Consider the following 11,083-nt stretch of genomic DNA (forward strand, 5'->3'; position numbering starts at 1 on the left):
GAGTGTGAATGTGAAGGAAACGGGTCGGCACCTCAGCCTCGCTGCAGGTGTCCTCACGTGTTGGTTCCACCCGGTTCTTCCTTCAGAGCCGCTCGGGCTCAGAGTTCCGGGCTGTTCGACCAGGAGATCGTCCCCGTCACCACGAGGCTCGTCGACGACGCCGGGAGCGAGCGACAGGTGACCGTGCGTCAGGACGAGGGGATCCGACCCGGGACCACGCTGGAGGGACTTGCAAAACTCAAGCCGGCTTTCAAAGCGGACGGCAGCACCACGGCAGGTGGGTGTGCTCCTGCAACCACAGGTGAAGCGGGGGGCCTGGCTCACAGCCCTCTGGTGGTGGTTGTGGTTCTGCTCAGGTAACGCCAGCCAGGTGAGCGACGGCGCCGCGGCCGTGCTGCTGGGCCGCAGGGCTGCTGTGGAGGCTCTGGGTCTGCCGGTGCTGGGGGTTCTGAGGGCCAGCGCCGTGGTGGGGGTCCCTCCTGATGTGATGGGTGTGGGACCAGCGTTCGCCATCCCTGCAGCCCTGGAGCAGGCCGGTACCGGCTTTAAGGATGGTTTGACGTATATCACATAAACTGAAGCAGAACCTCTCATCTGGACCTTTGCTCTGCAGGACTGACTGTGGCCGATATCGACGTGTTTGAGATCAACGAGGCCTTCGCCAGCCAGGTGAGTCCCGGCTAACGCTAACTCCGCTAACCCGGCTAACCAACGCAAGCCAGCGCTGATGTTTGCGTCCCAGGCCGTGTACTGCGTGGAGAAGCTCGGGATCCCTCTGGAGAAGGTGAATCCAAACGGGGGCGCCATCGCGCTGGGTCACCCTCTGGGCTGCACCGGGGCGCGGCAGGTGGTGACGCTGCTCAACGAGCTGAGACGCAGAGGACGGAGGTGAGAGCCCGGCCCGGCCCGGCCCGGCCCGGCCGGCCCGACCCGGCCCGCGCTGCCTCTTGACCCTGCTTGTCGTCTGCAGGGGCTTCGGCGTGGTGTCCATGTGCATCGGGACGAGGATGGGAGCCGCAGCCGTCTTTGAATATCCTGGACCGCTGTGAGCGAACTCACCGTTAGTCAGAGCAGAGAACTGGGTCAGTGCCTTTGATCCTGTGCCGTGGGAAATGAAGCCACTGCTTACTGAATGATCTTTGACTTTAGTGTCTGGATGAATCTGAAAGTGAGATTATTTCCACATCACAACTTTTGTAACAGATGGGTTTAAATGTTCCTCTGGATCCTCACTTGATTGTCTTTGTGTTAAACATGAAGTGTTTGCGCTTCACATTTAAATCCCAGTGAGTATTTTACTGAGAAGCGGTTTGGCCTCCTGCTGTGATGAGTTGGATCAAGTCTGCAAAACTAACGGGTCTGAACAGAACTTACAGCCACTGCTTCGTCGCATTGTCAGTGTTTGAACCATTAGAAATGCGAGTTGGTCTGAAGACTGGAGGAAAATTTGTATTGGTTCATGTGTACATGGAAATAAAAACCTTCACTTTCACCTTGTTTTTAAACACACATGTCAAACACACGCAGTTCCTGTGTCGGCAGGAGGCTCCGACCAGAACCAGTGTCTGGGTCAGAGAGTTGACCCGTTAGTTTCACTGCATGCTGATCAGAACCACATCCAGCACTGTCTCTGCTTCGTCTTTTATCTGGTCAGACGGTACAAAGGCCTCACCTCCACCTCCACCCAGAGGTCAGAGGTCGTAGATGAGGTTAGATCATTCGACATCAGTAAAAAATGAGTCGAAGAGAGCTTTGCACACAACCATTTGGTTCCAGCACAAAACCTGTTAGTGGATCGAGACCTCGTGAAGCTGAGGGAGGGAGCGGCCTGTTGGATGCTCCATCCGCCTGGAGCTGGTCCACATCCACGCTCGCACCCCAGCATTTCCACGTCATCTCTCAGCTGTTCCAGCCCGGTTCTGGGCCGGGTCGGCATTCGGCCCAAACTGTGAAACCCCCTTCAGCTTGGACTTGGCCAGTGCTGCTCAGCTGGGACCTGTTGTCTTTGCTGTGATTTGGTCGCGTTCGGTCTGCACACACACCTCTTTCACTGAGTGTTTTAATCAACCTTCGCCCTCCAACCGCTGCTCCGGCAGGACGCGCTGCAGCTCCGCTCATTCCAGTTCTCCTTTCAGTAGAATGCTTCGGAACCAGAACCAGCAGGAGGGACCGCTTTGCACCCACGTTGTTTGTCCTGCTTTGTGTCGCTGAAACGTTGCTCGTAAATAAGCTTTAGGAGGAGGGCGAGTCTACAGCCACAGCCGCAGGGACTGAGGCATGATGGGTAAAGCAGAGAAACCACGCAGCTGCCTAAATATAGAGCTGGAGATGGATGCAGATACAGCCGAAACCACCAGGCTCTGACCCACGACCTGATGTGCTTGGTCTCACTAACGCTCAGTACCGTGTGTAATGTGCAACATACGTTTGTAGGTCTCGTCTCAGTGTGACTCTGGAAGCGGAACCTGAACGTTGCATTAAGAACCTCTGGAATCTTCTGTCTCTACAGATGTTTCTCTTTTGAAGTGTTAAAGAGCAGAAACCTTCTGATTGTCGATGAATGTGAACGTCTCGTCCATGTGTTTGTTTGGCTTCATTTATTGATGGGCTGAAACTGAATAAGAACGTGACCATATTAACAGTTCCGATTGTTGGCGCGTGACCTGTGAGGCTGTGACCACGACAGCGCGACACCATTGGGGTTCAATAATAAGCTTCCTGCTGCTCGAGCTGCTGCTTCATTCCAGGAAAGATGACGAGAGGCACATTTTTCCAAGCAAACGTGGAGCTGGAGGCCCTTTTTCCTCCTGTGTGTCCAGGTGGGTCACGTATTGGAAGGTTTTCAGCGGTTTGACCCAAACGGTCACCTTCACTATCAGTGGGCAACAAAAGAGGCTGTAGTGAACAGACTAGTGAAAGACTGACTCTGGACGTCTCCAGTGGCTCCTGGCATGAACACGCTGGTGTCCATGGGAACTAGACTGGACTTCAAGCACCAGCTCAGGTGTAAACCAACAAACAGTGGAACAAAGGCTCAGGCTGATCACCTTTCATTTCCTGCTGTTTCCTGCTTTGCTGCTTTTCCCGTTTTTTCCCATAATGCTCCTCTTCCACCTTCTCTCCTCCTCTCCTGATGCCCAGCCACAGCTTCATGTTTTCCTCGTTTTGTCTTCTATGTCAGCAACAGGATCGATCTGAGAGAAGCCGAGCCGTGGCTTCACATGGTGTCGGGTCTCGGCCACATTGAAGGCGAATGGGAACGGCGGTGTTGGCTTACGCTGCCTCCTTCAATAGCAGCCGGACAATGAGAGGCGAGACAGACAGAGCATTGAGGAGGATGAGGAGCAGCGTCTCCATCCCCTGTGCGCTCGCTAACAGGAGACAGGAAGCTCTCTGACCAGCAGGAGGCCTGGCAGCAGGGGCTGGGAAGTGAGGATGATGATGGTGATGATGAGCAGTGGCCACATCCAGAACCTCCACTGGCCCAGCGGGCCGAACACCCTCCTGCCTGCTATGAAGCGCAGCACACACGTGGAGCAGCTGCTCGGAGGTCTAGCAGAAACTGCCAACGTGCCGTCCAGTGAATTGACTGTGTTGTTTATTCTGTGCTGCGTTTAAATCTATACCATACGTGGTGTCCTGGTGGGCTCCTCCTCTAGGCTGAGCTGGCGATGGTCCAGTGAGCTGTAACGAGTGCAGGGAAAAGTCCTGTTCGTCTGGAACGGGAAGAGGTGAAGGGACTCTGACCCGCTGTCCACTGGTGTCTGTCAGCTGCTCACATCTGAGTATTTCCTCGTGAGGTGCGGCTTTTCTGAGCTTCCTGGACCAGACAAATCTACAGAACAACCTCAGCCCGCGGCGCAGGTGACCCTGGTTCGGTCCGGGTTGAGCCTGAGGCGGAGCTAGGCCCTAAACGAACGCTCCCCTGCTCGTGCCTTTAGCAGCAGGCGATGCCGCTCCTCGTGCGTCTCCTGCCTGTCGGAAACGCTTCCGGAGGAGTCCAGCTGCTGGACGGCGCCGCCATCGTCACCGTCATGTCAGATTCCCAGCAACCGAGCTCCTCCTTTCGTTCTCGCTCCTTTTTAAAACCCTTCCTTGTTCCAGGGAAACCCAACACTGCCCGAACCACTCCCCGTCCAGCTCAGCGCCCACAGACCGTCCATCGCAGCAGCACATGTGGCTGTGACTCATTATTCTGCTCCCTTCTCTCGCCGCCGTCATGGCAACGCCGCCCTTGGCACAGCATGGGGCCATAGGAGAAGCACCGGGCAACGGTCCAAACAGCCTCCGTGGACAGAACAAAGCTGGGAGCGACGCCACCGCCGCTCCTGCTTGGCAGCCGCCACGTTTCCCAGCAGCCCTTGCTTTGGCAGCCGGACGAGCCCAGAGGATTAGGTTCAGGAGGGGGAGCGGGAGAAAGGCAGGGAGCCAAGGGTTTGAAAGGAGAGTTGTTGTTTCTGCTTCGCCCTCACTGACATCACTACAGGTCCAGACCGTCGGCTGCACCAACACAAGCTCCGTGTGAGTCGTGAAGCAACAACAAAAAGCCGAGGAGCTCAACAGTGCTCATCCGCTCAGGTCACACAGATTCCCCCATGTTGCTCTAATGAGGGTCTGTCGGTCCGTTGGATCGCTGAAGCCCAGGAAGGAGGTGCCGCCAGCAGTCGAGCAGCTGGAACACGGGTCTGGAGTAAACATTGCTAATGTCCTGAGAATCAAAAGGAAGCAGGTCTGTCTGCTGCAGTGAAGCAGTGGTCCAACAGAACCTCCGCTCAGGTTCGTCCAGTCCTCCCAGCCCTCGCTTCCCATCGTGCAGACAGAACCACTGGGTCGACTCCCATCTGGGAGTCTCATCTCATGTTATGTTTGAAGGACTGAGCTGCTGATCTTCATCATTCCTTTGACATCACTGCATCGGCTTCATTCTGCTGGTTGCTACTTGGTCTCCTGCGGACGTCAGCGCTTGTAATCAGGAGATAACATGACTCTGCTGCTGTTTATCAGGCCGCGTTCAGCTGGCGCCTCAACGTGGAAGAAAAGTTTGGCTTCACTTCACTGTTTTTACTTACTGTCACTGTAATATTTTACTAATTATGTTGTAGTTGTGATGTCGATTACTTGGCCTCCATTTGAGTCCTCAGTGAAAGTCTCTGGAACGATTACGTAATAACTGTACTAATATACAGTGGCGGTTTCATGCTCCGTGCTCAGCTCAGCGTCAGTCCGAATAAAGGGAGGGCGTTCACAGTCACAGTCTGCCTGGTAACAGCAGCTGAATTCTGTGATTGGCTGGGGCTGGATGGCGTCAAGCGCGTCTCACGCTGGCGCAGCAGTGCAACAGGAGGATTGTTTTTATGTTGCACCAAGTAATCACAATAGGAATTTACTTATGTCAAATCCATAGGTTTTTCTTTGGTCATGTGCTTTAATGGGAAACGAAAAAGTGTTCAAGAATAAAATGAGGCTCAGAGCAATTAAAGGGAAGACAACGGAGCAACGAGCTCTCACTCTGCCTCCAGTTACAAAGTTTACTTTTTATTTGGACCAAATACTTTATTACCAAAGCAGGTGTACGGGAGACAGTGTGCCACGTGCCAAAACAAGATGTACTCAATATATTTCAGTTTTATAACAGAACACATAATCACAGTGATCCATATAATTCCTTTTCTACTGATGCACCTTTTATTAATGTCTTTGCTGTTGTGGTCATTATCTTGACACCTTAATTTTACTATGTATGATGCAGCGTAAATATATATATTTTATATCTTATTTATCAATTCTTTGATTAATCTTACTATATAAAATCAATAACTTAACCAGAAATCCAAATACTCCAAATTTTCTCAGATAAATCAAACAGACTATGCTACCAAAGCAAAAAGCACCTGTTTTGGCCCATTCGTGGTTTTAAAAAAATATTATTGGTTTGTCAAAAGACGAAAACGTGTGTGGTAATGTTAACTTCTTGTTTTTCAAACAATTTATTCCACTTATGTCGTGCACTCGTGAACGTCTTGCAGAGTGATTTCTCTTCACATTTACACGCGATCTTTGTGCGTGACATAAGACACGCATGGCGCATGCGCCCGAGGCGGTCGTCGAAGAACCCAGTAAATAGAGTCCGAGGGCACGAGCTACCGTCTGCGCTTACGTCACGAGCCCACGTCGAGAGCTCGAGCTGAGTTGTAGGAACTGGCTTAGACGGAGACGCGTCGAGGAAACGGACGCAGCGACGATGGCCCGCGGCCGCTGAGTGTCGGCTGCTTGCGACGGAAAACACCGACGGCCCCTGCTTCCAGCGAGGTCCACGCGCCGACGGACATTTTGAGGCGCCGTGCTGCCGCTTCAGGGTCGCAACATGTCGTCCGCGGCGGTGCCTGCCTCCAGAAGGCAGTCGTGCTACCTGTGCGACCTGCCCCGCATGCCGTGGGCCATGATCTGGGACTTCACCGAGCCCGTGTGCCGCGGATGCGTCAACTACGAGGGCGCGGACCGGATCGAGTTCGTCATCGACACCGCTCGGCAGCTGAAGCGAGCGCACGGCTTCCAGGACGGCCGCGCTCAGGGCGCGGGGAAGCCCCAGCACGCCGGGAAGGAGTTCGGCCACTCGGCCGGAGACGCGGGCGCCCGTGCGCCGCAGCCGCTGGAGCGGTACCCGCTGTGTGACCGGCCGCCCAGGCTGGGCCCGGAGTACCAGGCGGGCCGGCCGCTCAACGGCTTCAGCAAGCCGGACGAGCCCCCGGAGCTGAACCGCCAGAGCCCGAACCCTCGCAGGACTAGCGCGGTTCCTCCCAGCCTGGTGCCGCTGGTGAACGGCGGCCTCCCCGCAGGACACCCGCTCAGCGGCCGCTTCCCCGGGGCTCTGTCCGGGCAGGAGCACGGCAGGCGTCTGGAGAAGGAGGACAAGCACAGGCCGGACAGCCTGTCGGACCCGACCGACAGCCACAAGGACTGGATCGGCAAAGGCAAGACGGTCCGGGACCTGATGGCGCTGCACGCGTTCGACGGCAGGTTGAAGAAGGAGCACGCGGCCGTGCAGAGGGCGATGGGATGCGAGGCGGGCGCGTCCTCCAGAGCAGGTACCGGCCCAGCGTTGTCCTCGCGCCCGCCCTGCAGCTTCACACGCGCAGTGCGTGTTGCTGGTGTTGTTGTTAGATTGTGTGTACGCTGTGTTGCTCCTGACCCGCTCTTCCTCCTCCTCTTCCTCAGACAGGGGGAAGCAACCACGCAGCGTGAAGAGAAAGGCTTCTCCAGAGCTGGACCCCGAAGGCGGCGTCTCCAAGGTGAACGGTGCTGATCCGTGGCTCCCGTCGCCCTCTGAGGTTCTGAAGGTTCCTCCGGTCGCTCTGCCCGGCTTCTCGTCCGCCCCCCCCTCCGCCATCTCCCCACTCTCCCGCATCACACCCCCTGAGGTTGCCACGGCGCAGAACGGCCAGTTGCCCGCGGCGACGCTCATCCACGCCGGCGACGGCAGCCAGGTGCTGTCCAACATGGCGGCCGCCAGCCCCCTGCCCCAGAGGGAGGGTTCTGTGGACCTCCACCGTCCCCCGAGCGGCCCGGACTCCTCGGCGGCGCCCGGCGGCGCCCCGCTGTGCTGCACCCTGTGCCACGAGCGGCTGGAGGACACGCACTTCGTCCAGTGCCCGTCGGCGCCGTCGCACAAGTTCTGCTTCCCCTGCTCCAGGGAGAGCATCAAGCAGCAGGGGGCCACGGGTGAGGTTTACTGCCCCAGCGGAGAGCGCTGCCCGCTGGTCGGCTCCCACGTGCCCTGGGCCTTCATGCAGGGGGAGATCAGCACCATCCTGGCCGGGGACGTGAAGGTGAAGAAGGAGAAGGACCCTTAAAGCGCTGCGTCCGACCCGATCCGAGCACTGCGGCCGCAGCCGCAGCGGAGTGGAGCTGCTGCAGCCGAAGCCGGAGGCGGCGCCGCCCTGGAAACTGGAAGCTTTGCCCTTTCCACTACGTTGTTGTTTTTTTTTGGAAGATGGCAGGTTTGTCCTCTGAACGGACTCACTGGCTTCAGCCTAGAATGTGACTGCTGAGGAAATGAACCATGCTTTGCTTCTAGCTGTACATGTCTGCACTTGTTTAAGAAGAAACTTGCTAAATACAGTTTCAGCTCTTGTAATAACACCTGCAGTGTCTGTGGTGTCTTGTCCTCCGAGCCTCCAGTCATATCAGTGGGTGGAATAAAAGTAAAGGAGGGCGGGAGCAGCGGCGCTGAGTAGAGGGGGGGGGTCCACACACTAAAAATAGCTGGTCACGATCATCTGGGTCTTTGTTCTGGTCGAGCTCTTACTGGTTCTGATAAAAACGTTGGTGTGTCTGTGCTGTTTCAAGTTCCCCATGTTGTTTTTGTGAGCTGGGGGGGGGGGCTCAGTCACCCCCCCCTTCCCTGTTCATTCTTAAAGGCAGCGAGTGCATGAATGGGGCCAGTGTTGTGTTCGGGGCCCATTCACACAAACGTTAACCCCTCAGGAGTCGCGTTCGATGAACAGAGCAGCTGGAGGTAAGAAACGCTGACAGAACCAGATAAACGTGAATGCTGTTACGTTCAGCTTGAAAACCAGGTCATGATGTCAATATTTTTATGATCACCGTTCACATTCACGGACCTTTGAATTGAATTGCACGTATTCACTGGATGACCAAGCATTTGCACTGAAAGCTAACTCCGTTAACTCCGCTTTTTACATGGAGGGAGGGCGCATGGCGTCACTTTGTGTGGGTCGAGTGTGACACTTGAACCACCAGCTGCTCTTCATCTGCCACTGACCTGAGTTTTGGCACCCACCGTGAGCTGAGCAGCTCCTCCTCATCCTCCTCTGGACTCTGGAGGAAGAGGAGCAACAACAAACCTCAGCTGTTCTCTCACTGGAAATACCACGACTGATTCAGTTCAACCAGGAAGGTTCCGTCCTTCTGGAACCTGTTTGTAACCGGCACCGCACCGACGGAGTGGAGCAGGAACAGAGGGTTTGTGCTGCAACTGCAGTCATTGTGTCCTGACGAGGGGGAAAAAGGTCGGTCCCCACATGAAGAATGACCCCACTCAGCCTGAACACACCGCAGTCAATGGGCGTCCAGCCCTGATGCGTTCAGGTGCTGACGTGGCAACGACACGCACGCACACACACACACACACACACACTGTCTGTGTCTGCTTCACGTGACGCTCGCTGGCTCAACCTGAACATGTGGTTGATTTGGTTAAATTCACAGCTGCAGGTTTTTGCCAGAGACGGGCTGAGCTGCCGTCCGGTTCAGATCAGACTCAGCAGCTGCTCTCTATAATTAGGCAGAGGCTCCCGAGGCATTAATCAGAGAACCCCCGGCAGCGAGAACCAAGAAAGGAACCTTGTGCTGTGTTGACGCTTTATCTGGAAGAGAGCTTTAGGGAGCAAAGGCCCAAATATAGCAGGCGGCGCTCGGAGCCGCGGCCCGATGCCCTCTGGAAGGTAAACAGAGGTCAGTGAGCTGGCGGGAGGGCTTTGTAACCCGAGAGCAGCAGAGCTGAGGGTTCCGAGGCGGGCCGCATCGGACCTGCAGAGGTCCAACAGGAAGCTCTGCTGCTGCACCGGTGGAACAGCTGCCTTCACACCTGGAGGATGTTTGGGTTTGTTCTATCCTGTGACAGGCTCAGGGTCCGGAGCCCGAGTACAACAGTTAGTGTTGATGTAGTTAGTGGACCTCCGTTCAGAAGCAGAAACATTGGTGGGAGTCCCTGGTTTACTGTGTTAGTACGAGGGTTTACTACATGCAATGAGCCCTTCTAGAGTTGAACTCCAGCTCCGTCTGGTCTGAGGATGGTCAGGTTTAAAGACCAGCGTGGTGCCTGCTTCCTGCTGGTTGGAGCCCTTAAACACTGGTTTGTGCCACGCTGGGCCTCCGCTCGTCTGCTCTGTAATTAAGCACCCAGAGAAATGCGGCTGAATGTGGACCAGCTGCAGTGCGTCCGCCTCACGGGCTCAGTTTTGGCTTGTTTCCCAAATCAAAGACCAGCCTTTGAACCTTTTTCCTACTGGTGACGTCAACGCGGTTTCCCCTCCCTCCACCTTAAGGAGATGAGTGAACCCAGAGTGGGTTTTAGCCTGGAGTTGAAAGGTCAACGCATCCTTCGCGTCCTGCTGCCTCAGAGAGTGGAGACCTGGCTTTAGAGCAGCTAAATGTGTTTTTGGAAGTCAAATCTACTTTAGCTGCAAACAGCTTGTGTTCTTCATGTGCCATGAAGCCTCCTGGTCACAGCAGCAGTGACCTTTAACCCCACAGCCTCCTGCAGACGCAGACACAGCTGAGGCAGCCTGCGTCTGCTCTGCAGCTGGTTTCACTCCAGGTCTCTGTTTTTGGACCGTGGAGCTGAGACGTGTCAATCAGGCATCAAAGCTGCTCCGGTTCGACCCCGCCTCCTGGGCCTGTGGCCTTTGACCTCTCACTTCCACCTCCCTCGGGTATGTGGGGTCAGAAAGTGGCTGCTGGGAAATAAACCCTCTGTATATTATATATTAACTGATGATGTCACTGTTTTTAGGATGAGAGAATGTGTCTCTTCGTTTATAATGAGTCTGTGATGTGTGTTCAGCTTCTGCTGCCAACATGTGAACAGACCTTCCTCTGGTTTTTACTCCGTCTCCCCCCGTGTGATTAGAGCCAGTTGCTGCAGGTGATGGTGTTTGGATGCAGCTGCTTCAGCTTCCAGTACCTCCCACGGACGGGTCTGGATGGGTCCCCATGCTCTGATCACAGCCTGAAGCCGCACAGAGGGACACCTGGTTCCAGCTGCGATGCCTCCTCCTCCTCCTAAGTTCTGGTCGGGTCGGAACCAGGTTTGGTGGGAAGGGGCGAAGCTCCCCAGTGTGATTTGTAGCAGGCCGGGCCGGGCCGGGCCGGGCAGACGAGTTACAGAACACGTCTCCTTTTAGTCTGAGGTGTCTTTACTTGATGTTTACGCATATTTTAGCTGCTTCAAACCACTTGAATCGTGTATAAATATTCTGTGATGAGTCCAGAACCTTTGTGACTGGGTCTACGTGAGCAGAACGTTGATACAGTAATAAAGTTAGTATAGCATCCAGTCTAA

The 11,083-nt window shown here is 55.3% G+C and overlaps 2 protein-coding genes across 2 annotated transcripts in view; both read left to right on the plus strand.

The window, feature by feature from the left end:
- The window catches only part of acaa1 (acetyl-CoA acyltransferase 1), a 3,460-nt gene extending 1,968 nt beyond the window's left edge, over positions 1-1,492 (plus strand). Inside the window, exons 8-12 of the mRNA XM_029154456.2 lie at positions 87-277; positions 357-536; positions 614-669; positions 743-888; positions 971-1,492. Of these exons, the coding sequence (XP_029010289.1) occupies positions 87-277; positions 357-536; positions 614-669; positions 743-888; positions 971-1,049 (652 nt within the window). The 3' untranslated portion in view covers positions 1,050-1,492. The remainder of the gene's footprint in view (positions 1-86; positions 278-356; positions 537-613; positions 670-742; positions 889-970) is intronic.
- A 4,570-nt stretch (positions 1,493-6,062) lies between these two features.
- Positions 6,063-8,139, plus strand: irf2bp2b (interferon regulatory factor 2 binding protein 2b). Its single transcript, XM_029154361.3, has 2 exons — positions 6,063-7,085; positions 7,216-8,139. The coding sequence occupies exons 1-2, from the start codon at positions 6,365-6,367 to the stop codon at positions 7,848-7,850; spliced, it is 1,356 nt and encodes a 451-aa protein (XP_029010194.1). The 5' UTR covers positions 6,063-6,364; the 3' UTR covers positions 7,851-8,139.
- The last annotated feature ends 2,944 nt before the right edge of the window (positions 8,140-11,083 follow it).

Source organism: Betta splendens, chromosome 1 (genome assembly GCF_900634795.4).
Source record: "Betta splendens chromosome 1, fBetSpl5.4, whole genome shotgun sequence".
NCBI lineage: Eukaryota > Metazoa > Chordata > Actinopteri > Anabantiformes > Osphronemidae > Betta > Betta splendens.

Coding starts and splice junctions, on each gene's coding strand:
- irf2bp2b (XM_029154361.3), top strand. CDS start 6,365: ATGTCGTCCGCGGCGGTGCCTGCCTCCAGAAGGCAGTCGTGCTACCTG. Junction 7,086..7,215: donor GGGCGCGTCCTCCAGAGCAG/GTACCGGCCCAG, acceptor CCTCTTCCTCAG/ACAGGGGGAAGCAACCACGC.